Genomic DNA, 19,830 nt, shown 5'->3' with positions numbered 1-19,830 from the left:
GGTGGTAGAGAGGGGGGGATAGTTCCCTGCGAGTGGTAGGTGGGGGAACATGAGCGTGCACAGCTCCAATTGTGTGAGCGGCAGGTACGCGCTCTATAAATAGAGTGGACTTTCGCGCACAAGCACAAGCGGCCGCCACTTGCGCGTGGGGAGCTTTGCGCGCCTGCCTTACATGCACCCGCCGCTTGTGCGCCCCGGTTCCAAAAAGGCCGCAGCTCAATAGTGGTTGGGGACCCCTGCTATGTAGGGTCTCAGCGTTCGAAGGAAGGTATCCAAAGAAATCAGAACTCCGAGGCCGGAAGGTCCCTCAAAGGACATGTTCATTGGATGTATCATATTGGCACGGCTAGTGAAAACCAACTCTGAAGTTTCCCGCGGTTATAGCATAATGAAAAGGGTAACTGTTTCCCTCCCCAAGTGTTCCAAGACACGTTGTCCAATTAAAACAGTTGGTGGGTCACTCCTTGGTCACTCCTTTCCTCCTTCAACTGCCAGCTCTTGGGGTGAGCTTGATTCCCATGGGAAGTCTCTTTGTTAGGTCCACGAGGCAATCTATCTACTCCCCCACTTTTCCCACCCAGGGTACGTGATAACCATGGAGCAGCAAAAGTGTCAGGTCCTCCAGCCGGTTCCTTTTAGGATCTTTGACCTGCCCTACTTTCTCCTATTTTACTATGCTGTTTCATTAGTGGGGTAATTGGGAAGGGGGAATAGTAAGGAGCAGAATGTGTTGTTGTCAAAATAAAACATTCATTTCTAGAAGCCCAAGGTTATCCTTTGTCTCTGCACCTCTGCACCTGACCGGCACTGGGTGGGTGGAAGCTGCCAGCATGGCAGGAGAAGATTGGGCCATGGGATGGACTTGTGGGTGTGGGGGGCAAGATCATGAACTCTCAACTGGGTAGAAAACCCAGGAAGTTTTCAGATTCGGGTTTTCCACAGATGTGCCAACATGTCTCTCCTAATAAATTGGAATTTTGAGGAAAGCTCTGCCTTGGACTCTGATTTAATTTTGGATGACCTTTGGAACGCTGACATTAAGATGGCTTCAGCCAGGTTCGATTGAGAGTTGACATGGGGTCCCTATCGACTGATGGCTGTAAGCCACAACCTGGCAGGGGAAGTGTGTAGCGGAGGTTGCGGCATGGGATGAGGGACCACGGTGGTGGTACCTAGTGGTGTACCACAAGATTCCAGGTCATCTCCTCCACTCCTACCAGCTTTCTAGTTAGACGCGTGTGGCTTGGTGATGCGTTTTGTTAAACCGCTTTGTGTTCATAGACTTGTATGTCCTCCTTGGGCTTGTAGGATATCAAAAACAGGCGCAACCCCCGTCTGGTACCCTACCACCTCCTCGATGAGAGGACCAAGAAGACGAACCGAGACAGCTTGCGGGAAGCGGTGCGGACCCTCCTTGGCTACGGATACAACATTGAACCCCCAGATCAGGAAGCCAGTGAGTCTCCTTCCTTTCTTCGGCTTCTGGTTTCTACTCCTTGGCATCAGATTAAGAGATTAACAGAGCTGGAAGGGATCGTGTAGGTCATCTAGTCCAACCCCCTGCCCAAGCAGGAGACCCTACACCATTTCTGACAGATGGCAGCCCAGTCTCTTTTTGAAAGCCTCCAGGGATGAAGCTCCCACAACTTCCGAAGGCAATTTCTGTTCCATGGGTCGATTGTTCTCACTGTCAGGAAATGCCTCCTTATTTCCAGGTTGAATCTCTCCTTGGTCAGTTTCCATCCATTATTCTTTTTCTGGCCTTCAGGGGCTTTGGAGAACAGCTTGACCCCCTTCCTCTCTACGGCAGCCCCTCAAATATTGGAAGATGCTCTCATGTCTCCCCTGGTCCTTCTCTTCCTTAGACCAGTTCCTGCAACTATTCATCATGTGTTTTAGCCTTTAGGTTTAATTCACTGATTCTTTGATTACATTTATATGCCACCCAGCTCTGAGCAGCTTACAAGCTTCATAAAGACTGATTCTTTGATTACATTTATATACAAAACATTAAAACCTAAAATATTAAATAAACCAAAATTAATTGGAGCAGCCCAGAGTTGTTCTATCAGCGGGATGAGCAGCATAAACATTTAATAAATAAGTAAGTTAAGAACCAGATTACTCTGACGTATAATGTGGTTGCAGGAATTGAGTAGGACTGCTTTAATGGAAAGAAGGGTTAGAAGTGACATGAGAGCAGGGTCCCAATGTTTGAGGGGCTGCCCCAAAGAAGAGGGAGTCAAACTATTCTCCAAGGCACCTGAGGGCAGGACAAGAAGCAATGGGTGGAAACTAATCAAGGAGAGAAGCAACCTAGAACTGAGGAGGAATTTTCTGACAGTTAGAACAATTAATCAGTGGAACAGAAATTGCCTTCAGAAGTTGTGAATGCCCCAACACTGGAAGTCTTTAAGAAGATGTTGGATAGCCATTTGCCTGGAATGGTATAGGGTTTCCTGCCTAGGCAGGGGGTTGGACTAGAAGACCTCCAAAGTCCCTTCCAACTCAAGTGAGCTTACTTAAGTGGAGGTGAGATGCTCTTTCTAGACCACTAACCCCCTTGAGGGTCTCCCCTTTGTCTTGCTCTTCCATCTTCCCGTCTTCTTGCTCTCTGAACAGCTCTAGAACTGGCCAAGGGCCGGCTGGAAAAAGTCCGCATTTTCCGTGCTGAGCAGTTCTACGCGGTGAAGTCGGGCAAGTGGTACTTTGAATTTGAGGCCGTCACCACTGGCGAGATGCGGGTGGGGTGGGCCCGCCCGGATGTGCGACCGGATGTGGAGCTGGGAGCTGACGACCTCGCCTATGTCTTCAACGGGCATCGGGTGAGTCTGGGCTGCTTCCTCCTCTTCATCCTGGGCCGGCCCTTGTCTTCTTCTCGTTCCCTTTCTCTAAAGCTATGCTGGCTGGGGGATTCTGGGAGTTGAAGTCCACAGGACTTAAAGTCGCCAAGTTTGAGAAACACTGCTCTAAAGCATCCCTTCTGTTTGTCTCCGTCCCGCAGGGTCAGCGTTGGCACTTAGGGAGTGAGCCTTTTGGTCGCCCGTGGCAACCGGGAGATGTGGTCGGATGCATGATTGACCTGACGGATAACCATATCATGTTTACACTGAACGGGGAGATGCTGATCAGTGACTCCGGGTCAGAGCTGGCCTTCAAAGAAATAGAGACCGAAAATGGTAAGCAAGAGCGTTGCCGAACCTCAGGCCCTTGTTCCTTCAGAGGCCGAACAACCTTTATTGTCATTTCCCCCTATACACAATGGCACACGTTAGCAATAGCAATAGCCCTTAGTCTTATATACCGCTTTCCAGATCTTTCCAGCCCTCTCTAAGCGGTTTACAGAGTCGGCCTCTTGCCCCCAACAATCTGGGTCCTCTTTTGACCGACCACAGAAGGACAGAAGGATGTGTCAACCTTGAGCCTGGTGAGATTCGAACTGGCAGTCAGCAGAAGTAGCCTGAAGTATTGCACTCTAACCACTGTGGCACCGTTAAAATAAAATTCCAACGCACCACCTTCAAAATAACAACAACAACACAGTAAGAGCAGAGGCATCCTCCAAAAATCATCCAAATTATACAAAGATGACACCAAAGTCTACATCCACACCTACATGCATATTCATCGCAATCCATCTTGAATGCATGGCAGAAAAAAAGAGTCTGGGGGGTTAACAAGGTGATACCATATGGCAGGAGTGTCAAACTCGATTTCATTGAGGGACGCATCAGGGTTGTGTTTGACCTCGGGGTGTGTGTGGCAGGGGCCCCATGGCCAGCTCGATGTCACTCATGTTGGGGGCGCCTGTGGTTGGCCCGCGCTCTCTGCCAGCAAAAACGGGCTCACGAGCTCCGTTTTCGGCTGCAATGGCTTCCTGCAACCCTCTGCCAGCAAAAACAGAACTCGGGGGGACGGCAGGCCAGTCGTTTGCCATTTCCAGGTTGGCCCAGGTTGGGGCAGATCTAAACATCTTGTGGTCCCACAGGCCTTGCGTTTGACACCCCTGGCATATGGTATAAAGCTATTAGAGAACTTAGTTGTTCTGCTTCGGATACCACAAAGCCTCTTCCCAGAAGGTCACAAGGAAAACTGGTCATGGAGAGGATGTGACGATACTGTGGAGCCTGACCAAGGAGTGCTTACCTGCCGTTTCCTGGATAAAAGGAAGCGAACTTCCAATCATTATTTCCACTGTCCTCACCACTCTGCACAGCCTTCCTGTCCGACCCTGGTGGAGGCTGGATGTTTGTTTATTCATTGTCGGGAACCCAAGTTCATTGTTTCCCCCCCCATCTTTTACAGGCTTCATCCCAGTGTGCAGCTTGGGCCTGTCCCAAGTGGGAAGACTCAACTTGGGTCAAGATGTCAGCAGCCTTCGCTATTTCACCATCTGCGGTCTTCAAGAAGGTTACGAACCCTTTGCGATCAACACGAAGCGGGAAGTCACCATGTGGTTCAGCAAAAGCTTGCCTCAGTTTTCCCCCGTGCCCGATGAGCACCCTCACTACGAGGTGAGTCAAAGGGGCGGAGCCTTGGAGCGTGACCCCTGCAGAAGGTGTGCTTTGGGACTCAAAGGTTGACAAGAAGAGCTCCATATTTGAGAGGCAACCACGGCAGCAAGAGGACCTTCTGAAGTGGGAGGGATTTACGAACAAGATACTTTTGGGTTGGCTTGGTGAGGAGAAAGGGGCCGCCATTTTGAACGACTGGGAGCTAGAAGGGATTTTCGAAGCTTGGTAGGTGCCACCTGAGGGAGCTTCATGAGCCATATAGTGGCCTGGCACGAAGAAAATGTGGCAATAAAAACTATCACATAATTACAGAACAGGTGAGGCAAAGGTACTAATGGTAGCATCTTTGAGGATTGGTTTGTTGTAGGGCAAGATTTGTGGTTGAACTCACGACTGAAGTGAGATGAGAGATTTTGCATGGCTGAGAGGAAGTCTAGCCATTGGGATATTAGTTTGGAAGCTCGTGTCTCCTACAAATGTTCCTCTGATGCCACCTCCATGTCTACGTGACCTGTCAGAAGATTAGTAACATTGAGCAAATTAAATTTTATCACTTATCTTTCCACTAACGAATATTTGTTTATAAGTTCTGGAGGACTCTAAAGAAGGGTTCTCCATAATACTTTGAAAAACAGTCATGGAAGATTAGGATAAGCCTGGGAAGAAGGTTGTCCGTTGCTACTCTAACCTCCTGCTTTGGTCCTCCGTGGGCAGGTGTCACGGATTGATGGCACCGTGGACAACCCGCCGTGCCTAAAGCTGACGCACCGAACGTTCGGCTCCCAGAATGCCGTTGTGGAACTCCTCTTCCTGCGTCTCAGTATGCCAGTGGAGTTCCACGAAAAGTTCAAGGTCACCGCTGGTACCACTCCGCTCACACACGCACTCACCATCCCTGAAGATGAGGTCAAGGAAGTTGACCTTGATTCCGAATATGAGCAGTTGAAGAAGACCGCCGGCCGCAAGGAAGCCGAGGAAGTTGAGAAGGAGAAACAAGGCCCAGGTTCCCCGGCCACCCATAAGGAGTCGCCCAAAGAGACCCCCAAAGAGAATGAGAAGGATTCCTCCAACGAGAAAAGCAAAGCCAAAAGAGGGTAAGAACTCCATGGAAATCTTTCTAGGCTGCATAGAGGGATCGAATCAAGATCAGGGGAAGTGTTAATACCACTTTAAAATGCCTTGGGAAGGCCACACTTGGAATACTGCATTCAGTTTTGGTCGCCACGATGTAGAAAAGATGTGGAGACTCTAGAAAGAGTGCAGAGAAGAGCAACAAAGAGGATTAGGGGACTGGAGGCTAAAACATACGAAGAACGGTTGCAGGAACTGGGTATGTTTAGCTTAAGAGAAAGAAGGATTAGGGGAGACATGATAGCAGTCCTCCAATATCTCAGGGGTTGCCACAAAGAAGAGGGAGTCAAACTATTCTCCAAGGCACCTGAGGACAGAACAAGAAGCAATAGGTGGAAACTAACCAAGGAGAGACGCAACCTAGAACTAAGGAGAAACTTCCTGACAGAACAATTAATCAGCGGAACGACTTGCCTCCAGAAGTTGAACGCTCCAACAGTGGAGGTTTTTAAGAGGACGTTGGATAGCCATTTGTCTGAAATGGTGTAGGGCTTCCTGCCTAGGCAGGGGGTTGGACTAGAAGACCTCCAAGGTCACTTCCAACTCTGCTATTCTATTCTATCTCCTAGTGGGGGGGATGATTGGGTTTGAAAGGAATGATGAAAAAGATCTTTAGCTATTGGAGTGGGAGAAGAAGCATTCTTGGTGTGGAAGGGTATCAACATGATCAGATACATGTTGATTCTGAACTAGTTCCGACAGAGTTGAGCAGGGTTCATTTCCAAGAAGTGTGTCTGGAGAAAATCAGGTGGGGTATCTTAGATGACTGGTCTACTGCCCTTTCTGATCGTGCTCTCCTTCCTATTACTTCAGCTTCTTGTTCAAAGCCAAGAAAGCCACCACCCTCATTACTTCTGCTCCTGTAGTCCCCACGGTACCTCGGCTTGAAGAGGAAGTGGTTCCCGATGACCGGGATGATCCTGAAATCATCATGAACACCACAACGGTAACAGGGACTTGGATATCTAGTGACTGAGTACAATGCTGCTGACCTGGCATTTTTCCAGATTTGTTTGGAATGCACTGTGGTGGAGTGTAGTCTGGATTCCCAGAGGAGAGATGCTGCATTCCAGAGGAGTAAGAGACAACGAAGTTAAGATAATTTGATTGGGAGGGTGAAGATAGCTCCTGTTCTGACCTAGGCTTCACAAAATCAAGAAGCAGGCTCCTTGTCCCGACGAAACCCCTTTTTATTAAGCTAATCTGAATTCCTCTCATTTGCATCCAGCAAAGTCCCGGCAAACAGTCTTTCAAGGGTGAATTTACAACCACAGACCTTATCAGGCTTGGAGAGCTGCCAGGCCGATAGCTTCCAAACGCAACGGCTGTACAAGAAAATACTTGGCAAGGAGTCTCTGAGAGTCACAAACAAATCTTCACACTAATTAAGCGAACTAATTGCCTCCTGCAAATTCCACTCCCCTTTCACTCCTCTTTATTCCCTATGGGAGGGGCCAGGACAGTGCTTTGCGCCCCGAACCTGTGCAAACCAGTAGCAACCCACATCTGGGAGGGACCATTCACCGTCCACCTGTGCCTTTACTCCTGAGTCAGCCCTTGTTCCTTAACACTTCCCTTCTCCTGGCAGCTCTGCGCATGCACACATCGGGAATAGGCTCCAGCTGTTCTTCTGCCCCACTGATCTCCAACTCCAACTCTGGACAGCGCTGGCTCTTTGGCTTTGAAACAGAGATGAGCACCGCCCCCTAGAGTCGGGAACGACTAGCACATATGTGCAAGGGGAACCTTTACCTTTACCTTTACCTTTATTCCTCTGGAATGGAGCCTTCCCTTCCTGGGAATTTAGACTACATTCCACCACAGCATTTCTGGTATTCCAGAAAAGACGTGCTGGATGGGGGCAAAACTAGTGTGTTCTTTTGATAATGCCTTGCCCATGAGTTACTTACAGATTACTTTTGGTTGAGTATTAGTAACGTTTGTATGAGGAACTGCGCGTCCCATGCCATATTGTTTACCCTTTGCACCTTTCTCTTTCCAACCTAACAGTATTACTACTCGGTCCGGATATTTGCAGGCCAAGAGCCCACTACTGTCTGGGTGGGTTGGGTGACCCCCGATTACCACCAGCATGACATGAACTTTGACCTCACGAAGGTGCGCAACGTCACGGTCACCATGGGCGATGACAAGGGAAACATCCACGACAGGTGAGCGTTGTCCAGCCCTCCTGCTGTGCTTTACGGATCAGCTACAAACCCTTTTCGGAGGAATGGTAGCAGATAACAGTAGAGTGGAGATGTGGCCAGATCTGGGGGCGTTTGCAGGGTCTTTTTCCGGTTGAACGAAAGTTGAAACTACCTTTTGATATGGAAACAAGGGGGGTGCAGTTGCCCAGAAGGATTTGGGAGAAGGAGAGGTGTAACTTCAAACCTTCTGGGTCTCCAATCCAAAGGCTTGTAGTATCTCAACAAAGGGTAGGTTGATCGGTCATGAGCCGCGGTGGCGCAGTGGTTAGAATGCAGCATTGCAGGCTAACTCTGCCCACCGCCAGCAGTTCGATCCTAAACGGCTCAAGGTTGACTCAGCCTTCCATCCTTCCATGTTGGTAAAATGAGGATCCAGGTTGTTGTGGGAGGCAAGAGGCTGACTCTTGTAAATCACTTAGAGAGGGCTGTATGAAGTGGTATATAAGTCTAAGTGGTGACGCAGTGGTTAGAATGCAGTATTGCAGGCTAAGTCTGCCCACCGCCAGCAGTTCAATCTTGACCAACTCAACTTTGACTCAGCCTTCCATCCTTCCATGTTGGTAAAGTGAGGATCCAGGCTGTTGGAGGCAAAAGGCTGACTCTGTAAATCGCTTAGAGAGGGCTGTATGAAGCGGTATGTAAGTCTTAAGTGGTAGTGCAGTGGTTGAAATGCAGTACTGCAAGCGACTTCTGCTGACTGCTGGCTGCAGTTCAATTCTCACTGGCTCAAGGTTGGCTCACCCTTCTATCCCTCTGAGGTGGGTGCAATGCAGACCCAGATTGTTGGGGGACAAGAGGCCGACTCTGTAAACCTCTTAGAGAGGGCTGTGAAGCATTATGAAGCGGTATATAAGTCTAAGTGCTATCTCCATTGTGTCTTATTTCAATAGCATCAAGAGAAGCAACTGCTACATGGTATGGGGAGGGGAGTTTGTCAGCAGTACCCAGCAGACCCGCGTTAGCACGGTGGATCTGGTGATCGGCTGCCTTCTTGATGTGGCCACGGGGCTCATGACTTTCACAGCCAACGGGAAAGAAGTCAACACCTTCTTCCAGGTAAGCGGATTCAGGATACGTTCCCCCAGGAGAATTGATGGGGGCTGATATTTATTAGGGAGAAGTTTGGATGGATGGATAAGAAATCAAGGAAGTATTAATATACAAGTGTATGTTCGAAGAATGAGGCATGTGTGAATAATAGATTTGAAAATATAATGAGGAAAAGGGAAGGTGAAATGGGAAGCATAAAGATAGAACCGCCGGGTTTGTTGCAATGCCATCCCGAAAATACGCCAGATGGAAGGGGAAACGTAGGCAACCTCAAGAATAGAAAGAGGAAAGGAAGAGAGGAAGAGGAGAAGAGAGGAAAGGAGAGGGAAAGAAAAGGAGAGGAAGACAGGGAGGGGTAGGAAGAGTAGGAGAGAGGGTATGAAGGGGAAGAAGAGGAGAGGAGCAGGGCAGAGGAAGGGGAAGAAGAAAAGGGAAAGGAGAGGGGGAAAGAAGAAAGTAGAGAAGAAAGCAGGGAGGGAGAAAAGGGAAGAAAAGCTGTGTTGTGGTAAAAAAATATTTTAATATTTTATATGGAAAATGGAAAAAATGAATGTTTAAAAGTGTTAAAACAAAAGGTGAATAATAACTATGAGAATGTACACCTGTAAATGTATGTAGGAGATTAAAAATAAAAACCTTTTACAAAAGAAAAAAAGAAATCAAGGAAGTATTGAGAAGAGATCAGGAGGTCCTCAATCTTCAGAGGAGTTGGACCAGGGGTGTCAAACTCAAGGCCAGGGGGCCGGGGGGTGCTTAGATGTGGCCCAGGGGGCCGCCCTACAAATAGTGAAAGACCGGCTCCCAGTGCCCTTGCCAGCGAAAACGGAGCTCGGGAGAGCTGCGTGCGCCCCTCCTGAGCTCGGTTTTTGCTGATAGATGGTTGCGGGAGGCCATCGCAGCTGAAAGCGGAGCTCACGAGGGCCGTGGGTGGCACACCCAAGCGCCATTCTTTGCTGGCAGAGAGTTGCAGGAGGCTGTCGCAACCGAAATGGAGATCGGGAGCCCGTTTTCGCTGACAGAACGCTGGGGCCACCAAAGGCGCCTCTGATGCAAGTGACGTTGAGCTGGCCACACCCATCTTGGCCACACCCACCCCGGACCCCCGAGGTCAGACGCAACCCTGATGCGTCCCTCAATGAAATGGAGTTTGACACTCCTGAGTTGGATGATTAGGGCTCTTGATGGGTCTTTACTTGGTTGCAGAAGACAAAAATGTCAGGTCCAAAAACGTGAAGCTTTTAGAAAAGGAATCCCGGATAACCAACGGAGAGAAGATGATGTAGGCTCTCCCAACAATTCGCAAATAATATAACAAGTAAATCCAACCCAGATGATATTCAGCTGAGTATTTTTAAAAATAAGACTCCATTCCAGATGATAGTCAGCTGGGTATTTTTAAAAATATGGAAAATCAGCACTGGGGGACTGGAGTGGGCCAATTCTATAGCTTGGTGTGAATTATGATTTTTTCTCTTCTTCGGGCTTCCATTCTCCCACAACCGGTCCATCTCAGGTGGAGCCCAACACAAAACTGTTTCCCGCCGTTGTCGCTCTCCCAACCAACCAGAATGTCCTCCAATTTGAACTGGGCAAACTGAAGGTAAGGCCCATCCCTGAAGCTGCACATTGGGGAAATAATCCTTTTTTTTAAAAAAAATTGCTTCTGGAATAATGGAAGAATCCTCCTTGGATCAGGTTGGGTTGGAAATATTATACGCCGATTAGTTAATAGACGAATTTTCTTTTGCTTTTCCAACTCCTTGCGGGACAGAATATTATGCCGATATCAGCCGCCATGTTCCGGAGCGAGAGGAGAAACCCGGAGCCCCAGTGCCCACCTCGCCTTGCCATCCAAATGCTGGCCCCCATGACATGGAGCCGTATGCCCAACGAGTTTCTACGGGTGGACGTTGCTCGCTTTAGCGACCGCCATGGATGGATGGTTGAATGCCTGGAACCAAACATAATGATGGCTCTCCACATCCCAGAGGAGAACCGGTGAGAATCTAGTCATCTTCCATTTCACTTCAGAGAAGCAGGCTGACGCCTCCAGGGTGATGATTTGATGTTTCCCAACCTGAAAGGGATGGGGGATTCTTGGAGTTGAAATCTGCGGGGTCCCCAGGTAAGGGAAAACTGTTGGCTGCGTTTATGGTTCTGTCACTCAGTGATGGAAAGATGTTGGGAAACTCTCAGCCAGGCATGGAGGAGGAGTCAAGCAGGGAACTAGCCTTGAGTCTTTGAGCAGCTGCAAGAGGCGTAGCTTAACTTTGCTGTCTCTTATTCCTCTGGAGTAAGGGACGTGGTGGCTCAGTGACTAAAACACTGAGCTTGTAGATCAGAAGGTCAGTAGTTTGGCAGTTCGAATCCCTAGCGCCGCGTAACAGAGTGAGCTCCCGTGACTTGTCCCAGCTTCTGCCAACGTAGCAGTTCGAAAGCATGTAAAAATGCAAGTAGAAAAAGAGGGACCACCTTTGGTGGGAAGGCAACAGCGTTCCATGTGCTTTCGGAGTTTAGTCATGCCGGCCACATGACCACGGAGACGTCTTCGGACAGCGCTGGCTCTTCAGCTTTGAAACGGAGATGAGCAGTGCCCCCTAGAGTCAGGAACGACTAGCACATATGTGCGAGGGGAACCTTTATTTTTACCTTCAAGAAGCATAAATCTGATTTCCCCTTAAGCTCCATGGAACCTTAGTTGGTTGTTCGCAAGGAGAGTCAAGCAGTTTGGGGAGGTTCCTGTAATATAGTGCAAACACAATAAAATTGCTGACCTGTACCTTTCACAAATGGATCTTGGTTGCTTGCCCTTGACAGTCTGTAGTCTGAAGTTGCAGGAGGGAGAGGCTCTTCCTCAGAGGACAAAGAGGCAGTGGAGCTTGGTGGAATGTGTTGGCGGACAGGAAAAGAGCAAGGGTGATTTCCAGCAATTCACAGGGTAGATCTAACAGGTATGCAGATATTTGCTCTGGAAAGATTCTATCTGCAGGCGAAGAACAATACAGATCCTACTCCACATATCATTCTTGGTTCTTTGGGACTGACAGAGAAAGAACAACTATAATTATATATATATATATTTTAAAAAAAAACCCTATCCTCTGAAGGTATTTAATATTTAGGCTTTCATCACCTGCTTGCCTAATTTAGCAAAGGGAGGCATCTATTGATGGGTGTAGCTGCTGAACATCGGAAGGTAGAAAATCTTTGCCAATTAGCAAATGGTTCCTCTCAGCCTCTATATCGCTTGCTTGCTATTGGCTGCCATTGTAATGGGGTGGTGGTGGTTCGGTACTTGGGAGGGGAATCGTGCTGGAGGAGATGTCTCGGGACAAAGAGGGAGTTTTGTTCTCACCATCTTCCGCCCATGCTGAATGGACCTCTTTAGGTCTGGTCAAAGTCAACTGTCTCTACATACCAGATGGATGAAGCCACCTGAAGGTGCACCCCACATGACACCCTTGGGGGCTGGACGGGGGTTGGGGGGGAGGGATTTGGGTAAACTTTTGGTATGTATAATTTTGCGCTTTTAGCCTCAGATCTTGCTTTACTTTCGTTGCTATCAGTTCATATCCAGTACAAGTAACTTTTCTCTAAAACATTGGAGTTGAGGGTTTTTCTTTCTTGGATTTTGAAAGAGGCACGTCTGACACTTCCGCTTTCTAAGAGGGTACAAAACTTGCAACTTCCCCTCTTCTTTAACTCTCAAACTTCCCCCCCCCCATCCCTCTTTCAGATGTATAGACATCCTGGAATTGTCCGAGCGCCGAGACCTGTTGACGTTCCATTCCCATAGTCTGAAGTTGTACTGCGCCGTGTGCGCCTTGGGCAACAACCGGGTGGCCCATGCCTTGTGCAGCCATGTGGACGAGTCGCAATTGCTTTACACCATCGAGAGCAACCACCTTCCAGGTCTGCTGCGTAGTGGCTACTACGACCTCCTTATCAGCATGCACCTGGAGTCGGCCAAGCGCTCCCGTCTCATGATGAACAGCGAGTTCATTGTCCCCATGACGGACGAGACCAAGAGAATCACGCTCTTCCCGGATGGCATGAAGAAACCGGGATTGCCCGGGGTGGGCATGAGCACCTGCTTACGGCCCCCGCTCCACTTCTCTGACACCTGTTTTGTCAGCACCAGCTCTGAGCTCTACCAGCTGAGTCCTTCCATCCCGTTGGATGCGCTGAAGGTGAAGGCCATCAACATGCTGACGGAAGCTGTCCAAGACGGAGGGCAACATACCCGCGACCCAGTCGGGGGTAGCGTGGAGTTCCAGTTTGTGCCCGTTCTCAAGTTGGTCTGCACCCTCCTCATCATGGGTGTGTTTGAGGACGAGGACGTGCGTCATATCCTCAAGATGATTGACCCCAGCGTCTTTGGAGAATCCAAAGAGGAGGAGGAGGAGGAAGTTCCGGAGGGCGGCGCTGAGGAGGAGGCGGGGGAAGGAGAAGACCAGGGCTATGTGGAGGAGGAAGAGGCAGGAGAGGAAGAGGAGGAGGTGGAGGAAGAGGAGGAGGAGGAGAAAGAGGCTGGAGGGGAGCAGAAGGAAGAAGCTGAAGAAGGAGAAAAGCAGGAGCTGAAAGCCATTGAGGCTGGGGAAGCTGAAGCCAAAGAGGACGAGGAAGGACTGGAGGAAGGCCTGCTGCAAATGAAGCTTCCCGAATCAGTCAAGTTGCAGGTAAAAGAAGGAGGTCTGAGATTTCTCTTGCTTTCTTTCAGGTCCCCCAGCTGCACCTTTCAGATACTTGAAGGGGGCTTGTGCAGAAGAAAGAAACTACACATATCATCTCAGAACAGAATGGCAGAATAACAGAGTTGGAAGGGACCTTGGAGGTCTTCTAGTCCAACCTCCTGCTCAGAGGCGGTATTCTGCCGGTTCGTACCGGTTTCGGCGAACCAATAGCATGAGGCTCCGCCCACATACCCATACGTCATCACTGGCTCCCGAACCGTTAGTGAAGATAAGAGAATTTCATGCTGCTCCTGCTCAAGCGGGAAACCCGATACTCTTTCAGACAAATAGCTGCCCCGCCTCTTCTCAAAAGCCTCCAGTGATGGAAAATCCACAACTTCTGGAGGGAAGCTGTTCTACTGATTTATTGTTCTGACTGTCCGGAAATCCCTCCTTAGTTCTAGTTAGAACCAAGTTCTAGGTAGAACTAGAAGATGGGGTCAACCTATTTTCCAAAACTTCCTGAAGGCAGGACAAGAAGTAACGAACGGAAACTAATCAAGGAGAGAAGCAACCTGGAACTAAAGAGAAACTTCATGGCAGAACAATTAATCAGCAGAGCAACTTGCTTCCAGAACTTGTGGGGGCTCCAACCCCGGAAGTTTTTAAGAAAAGATTGAGCGACCATTTGGCTAAAATGGCCTAGGGTTTCCTGCCTAAGCAGGGGGTTGGGCTAGAAGACCTCCAAGATCCCTTCCAATTCTCTTATTCTGTTAAGCTAGGTGCTCCTTTGAAGGCATCTCTGGATCATCATTATGTCCGACTCACTTTGCACTGCAACACCTCGGGCACCTTTCCTTTCTTAGTCCCTCCCACCCAATTCTGGCAGCTGCCTCCATCTTCTTGTCAGAGCTTGTTGCAGAAATCAAATCCAGAAAACACACACAGGTAACTGATTCAGCAGGATTCACTAGCTTCTCTTTATATACATGAGACATATACACCATACCAAGAGCAGTTCTTTCAACGTGGTAGAGAGTACAAGCAAAACACAGGCAGAAGAGAGAACAGTTCCCAGTTTCACTTCAGAGCTCAGATTAGTTTTTAGCTTTTGCACATACTCAGAGCTATAGCACTAAGCCACGCCCAGGCTCCTAGCTGTCTCCAGGAACTACTGTTTCAGTTTCCAAACAGTCGCCATTGGCTGAACCAGTTGCCATGTCTATTCATTGGCTGACCTTGTTGCCTATTCCAGTTCATGAATATACTCTTGACACTCTTTTCCTTCATAACTGGAATAGACATAAATCCAAATTACCTTAATATTCTTCAGAGACCTGGATTTGAAGACCCAAATTCACAGTTCCCTTCAAATACCGGATAATCCTTTTTACTGTGATGCATCCTTTGCAATGAAACAAAGATCATTCATAAATGCTAATCATTGGCAATCCCCACCTTTTAACTTCCCGTTGTATGTATGCAAACATCAGCTTTGCAACTCTTGAACCCTTCAATGCCTCATCTAGGCAGATCTTCCAATTCCTGGCTGACTTGTTTCTCTCTGCCCATCGCCTTCTCTCCTCCTCCTCCTCCTCCTCCAGATGTGCAACCTGTTGCAGTTTTTCTGGGACCGCGAGCTACAGCACCGTGTGGAAGCCATCATTGCTTTCTCGGAGCGCTATGTGGACAGGCTGCAGACCAACCAACGGCAGCGTTACTCCACCCTGATGCAAGCCTTCACCATGTCAGCTGCGGAGACCGCCAGGCGCACCCGGGAATTCCGCTCTCCCCCCCAGGAGCAGGTATTGGGCGGGGCTCCTGAGGAGAGGGAGGAGCCAAAACTAAATGGAAGGGAGAACCACTGAATGGTAGAACATACAAATGTATTCTGCGCGCCAGCAATATCGGGTTTAGGAGTTTGAAACTCTGGGAAGGGCTAGAAAGTAGTTGTTTGAAATCCAGGACGGTTGGATAACTTGCTACTAAATGCGCCTGGGGAATTCCAGTCTAGGGTTTAGATTTAGATTTAGGATTTGGGTTTAGATTTAGAGTTAGGTTTAGAGTTAGAGTTAAATAGCGTTAAATTTACATTGATTTAAGATTTAGATTTAGACACAGAGTTAGATTTACATTTAGATTTAAGATTCAGAGTTAGATTTAAACTTAGATTTAGAGTTAGATTTAAATATAATTAGATTTACATTTAGATTTACATTTAAATTTAAGATTAGATTTAGATTTAGAGATATTTACATTTAGATATACTTAGATTTAAGATTTAGATTTTAGATTTAGCTATAGAGTTAGATTTACATTTAAGATTTAGAGTTAAATTTAGATTTAGAGTTATTTAGATATAGTTAGATTTACATTTAGGTTTGCATTTAGATTTAAGATTTAAGAATTAGATTTGGACTTAGGTTTAGATTTAGATGCTTATAGGCTGCCTAACTCCCATATAACCTAGTCCTTGTCTTACAGTCATTCATTTAGTGACTGATCAATGTAATAATGGCATTGAAGAATACGACTTGCGACCACTTCATGCACATATGACCATTGCAGCATCCCCATGGTCAGTTGATCAAAATTTGGGCTCTTGGCAACTGGCATGTACTTATGACAGTTGCAGTGGGTCACACGATCACCATTTGTGGCCTTCCCAGCCAGACAAGTGAAGTCAATGCGGGGAAGCTGGATTGGCTTAATGACCACGTGATTCACTTAGCAACCGTAAATCCATAGTCCATGCAGCTCCTCTAGCTGTGGAATCCTGTGGGAAAGCCACAGTTGCTGTGTTTGGCCCCAGCTGAAGGGTCAAGGTGTCTCCTAAGGCAGCTCCCGAGAATATGGAATTTGCATCTGCGAAACCAGAATGTTCTTCTCATAACAGATCAACATGCTGCTGCATTTTAAGAACGGTGCCGATCTTGAGGATTGCCCAGTACCTGAAGAGATCCGAGATGAATTGTTGGAATTTCATACTGACCTGCTAGCCCATTGCGGTAAGAGCCTGGAAGCTTTTAAGGGCACTTATCAACTCAGAGCAGAGTTTGGGGCTAGGGCAGGGGTGTCCAAACTTGGGAACTTTAAGACTTGTGGACTTCAACTCCCAGAATTCCCCAGCCAGCCTGGCTGGGGAATTCTGGGAGTTGAAGTCCACAAGTCTTAAAGTTCCCAAGTTTGGACACCCCTGGGCTAGGGTTAGGGTTAGAGTTAACCAGAGGGAAATTGGGAACGAGCTCATTCAGAAAAGTGTATCTATCCATCTGACATAGAACAGGGGTGTCTTTACAACCTTGGCAACGTTTACTTGTGGACTTCAACTCCCAGAATTCCCCAGACAGCTTGGCTGGCTGGGGAATTCTGGGAGTTGAAGTCCACAGTCTTAAAGTGGTTGAAATTCTGGGAGTTGAAGTCCACAGCTCTTAAAGTGCTTAAGGTTGGAATTCTGGGAATTGAAGTCCATGGCTCTTAAAGTAGCCAAAGCTGGACATCCCAATATAGAATCAATGCTACACAAACCCCTTTATTGCAGTTTTTAGTTTCCACAGTGATCTCATTCATCCTAGTTTAATATCTTTTCCTGGGTGAATTCAGACAGAGCAGGACTTTGTTTCATCCTGACTCCAGTGTCCCATGTTGTCAGTATTTGCATTCAGCAGCTCGCCATCTTTTCTCTGCAGGAATCCAAAGCGAGGGGGAGGAGGAACAGGAAGAGGAAGATACTTCCTTTCACCGGCGGTTGATGAATTTGGTGGAGAAGGTGGTGAACCTTCGCAAGAAAAAAGAAGAAGAGCAAGATGAGCAGCCCCCGGAAGAGGAACCGAAGCCCAGTAGGTACCCCCAAGGGGTGGAGGGGGAAGAGAGTGATGTAGCCAACCCATAAATCCGTTTTTGAGGGAACCTAGGGCCTTCCAAGCATTGTGAGATCCAGTTCTTAAGAGCCTAAACTTGTGTGGTCAAAGTTCTAACAGGAGAGCATTAACAGTCATGCAGGCAGGTTGGTGAAGACCAGTTGAAGAAGTTCTGAAGAAGATGCCATAGGCTCATCCAGGTCTCCCCACTGTAGGCACGTTGCAAGAGCTGATCTCCCACACGATGGTCCATTGGGCCCAAGAGTCTTTCGTCCAGAACCCAGAGCTAGTCCGGTTGATGTTCAGCCTTCTCCATCGGCAGTACGATGGCCTCGGTGAGCTCATCCGTGCTATGCCCAAGGCTTATACCATCAATGCCAACTCAGTGGAGGATACCATGAGTCTCCTGGAGTGCCTGGGGCAGATCCGCTCACTGCTCATTGTTCAGATGGGACTTGAGGAGGAGAACCTGATGATCCAGAGCATTGGGTATGTGCTTTCATCTACCGTAGCTTCTTGAATTTGTAGATGTCTTTCACTGTGATGCTGCTTTATAGGCTCCATTGTTAGGTCCTCTAACTTAGAACTGTATACCGTATTTTTTGGAGTATAAGATGCACCATTTCCCTCCCTAAAAGAGGGATTATGGGGATCATTAAAAGAAGATGAACCTGTTGGGTTGAGGATTTCAGTTCTTCCTTTCCCATCCTCACCTCCTCCATCTGCTCTGAAGTCCAACTGTTGCTTCTCCCTGTTTTTCTTACGAACCTGCGGGATCGTATTCTGCCCCATACATCCCTACGACCCATCCGCTCGCACAGAGAGGGACTTCTCCAGGTGCCATCCACCAGACAGTGCCATGGGGCGGCGCCTAGGAGCAGAGCCTTCTCTGTGGCGGGCCCAGCCCTGTGGAATGACCTCCCCCCAGATATTAGGACCACTACTGACCTCCGCTCCTTCCGTGTCAAGCTCAAGACCCACCTTTTCCAAATAGCTGGCCTGGCTCAACCATAACTTCGTATCGCTCCTGATGGGTTTTTTAATTTAGTAATTTTATTTAAGGGGATTTTAAATTGTGTTTTTAATTGTCTTTCACTTATAAGTCAACCCTCCTCCATGCACATATGTATATGTCTCTGTTCTTTTTGTATATATGTTTGTCTTATGTGTATTTTTATCCGTTTTGATTGTACGCCGCCCCGAGTCCTTCGGGAGAGGGTTGCGGCTAATCAAATAAAATTATTATTATTATTATTATTTCTTGGCTAGCAATATAATGAACAACAAAGTCTTCTACCAGCACCCCAACTTGATGAGGGCCCTGGGAATGCATGAGACTGTCATGGAGGTGATGGTGAATGTTCTGGGAGGAGGGGACTCAAAGGTAAGGGACCTTGTCTTTTGGCGAATCAATGCTCTAGTGCCCCATAGGATCCCCATTCTTGGAAACAGAGGCACGGTCTGCATGATTTATCACTGGAGGTTTTTAAGTACAGACTGGACACCATTTATCTGAAATGATACAGGTTCTACTTGAGCAGGGGGTTGGACTAGAAGATCTCCAAGGTCCCTTCCAGCTCTCTATTCCAATCGTAATATCGGGGCCACGTTTTTCAACGTTTTCCAACTTTTTTAAAAAATGGAAAAGAAAATATCTCCTGAGCTTCAAGGAGGATATTTCAGACAGAGTCTTTTCCTTGCTGGGTTGTCTACCCTTTCCTTAAAAATCTTTATATTTGGTACAATTTTAAGCTAAAACTAGACAAACGTGTGTCCCTTTGGGTCATTTTTTCCGGAGCTATTTCATAAGCAGAGAAAGACCAAGGGCAGGTGATGGGAGCAGGAGCAACTTCTGACTTCTCCATTGCATTTACTTGTGGGAATCTGGCAGGGAACATTGGAAATTTCCCCTTCCCTTCCCATACAAGCAGTTAAGTGGGAGTAAGGGATTGCTAGACTGGCTGGGAAATTGTCACAGAACATTGAAAATGGAGATCACATGCAGAAGCAGCCACTAGCCTTGAAATAGCCACAACGTCCCCAAATTTCATCCCCATGGGGAGGTCGGGGGATTTTGGATATTTTCCGCAAGTTAGAAATACCTTGGTTCAAAAAATCTTGCTCTATGACGCACCATTTCAACCAGGTGTAAAGTTCATGACAGCGAGTATGTAGCTAGTGGGAAATGGCTTGAGGATGCAAGCGCACCTCCAACAATCCGTCAAGGAAACTCCCTCTCGTCCCCTAAACAGGAGATCCGCTTCCCTAAAATGGTGACCAACTGTTGCCGCTTTTTGTGCTACTTCTGCCGCATCAGTCGCCAGAACCAACGCTCCATGTTTGACCATCTCAGCTACCTGCTGCAGAATAGCGGGATCGGGCTGGGTGAGTT

The 19,830-nt window shown here is 47.9% G+C and overlaps 1 protein-coding gene across 5 annotated transcripts in view; it reads left to right on the top strand.

The window, feature by feature from the left end:
* Window positions 1–19,830, top strand: part of RYR1 (ryanodine receptor 1) — a 125,450-nt gene that overhangs the window by 36,910 nt on the left and 68,710 nt on the right. For all 5 annotated transcript variants that reach the window (XM_081962069.1, XM_081962067.1, XM_081962068.1 and 2 more), the window contains exons 25-41: window positions 1,309–1,456; window positions 2,623–2,825; window positions 3,005–3,179; window positions 4,306–4,514; window positions 5,229–5,608; window positions 6,459–6,591; window positions 7,656–7,816; window positions 8,746–8,911; window positions 10,419–10,505; window positions 10,677–10,903; window positions 12,642–13,584; window positions 15,183–15,383; window positions 16,475–16,586; window positions 17,268–17,417; window positions 17,654–17,927; window positions 18,708–18,822; window positions 19,691–19,823. In XM_081962069.1, the coding sequence (XP_081818195.1) occupies window positions 1,309–1,456; window positions 2,623–2,825; window positions 3,005–3,179; window positions 4,306–4,514; window positions 5,229–5,608; window positions 6,459–6,591; window positions 7,656–7,816; window positions 8,746–8,911; window positions 10,419–10,505; window positions 10,677–10,903; window positions 12,642–13,584; window positions 15,183–15,383; window positions 16,475–16,586; window positions 17,268–17,417; window positions 17,654–17,927; window positions 18,708–18,822; window positions 19,691–19,823 (3,817 nt within the window). The remainder of the gene's footprint in view (window positions 1–1,308; window positions 1,457–2,622; window positions 2,826–3,004; window positions 3,180–4,305; window positions 4,515–5,228; window positions 5,609–6,458; window positions 6,592–7,655; window positions 7,817–8,745; window positions 8,912–10,418; window positions 10,506–10,676; window positions 10,904–12,641; window positions 13,585–15,182; window positions 15,384–16,474; window positions 16,587–17,267; window positions 17,418–17,653; window positions 17,928–18,707; window positions 18,823–19,690; window positions 19,824–19,830) is intronic.

Source organism: Natrix helvetica, assembly GCF_964273705.1.
Source record: "Natrix helvetica genome assembly, chromosome: 9".
NCBI lineage: Eukaryota > Metazoa > Chordata > Lepidosauria > Squamata > Natricidae > Natrix > Natrix helvetica.
Note: the sequence above shows the minus strand (reverse complement) of the source record. Positions and strands in the feature narration are given on the sequence as shown.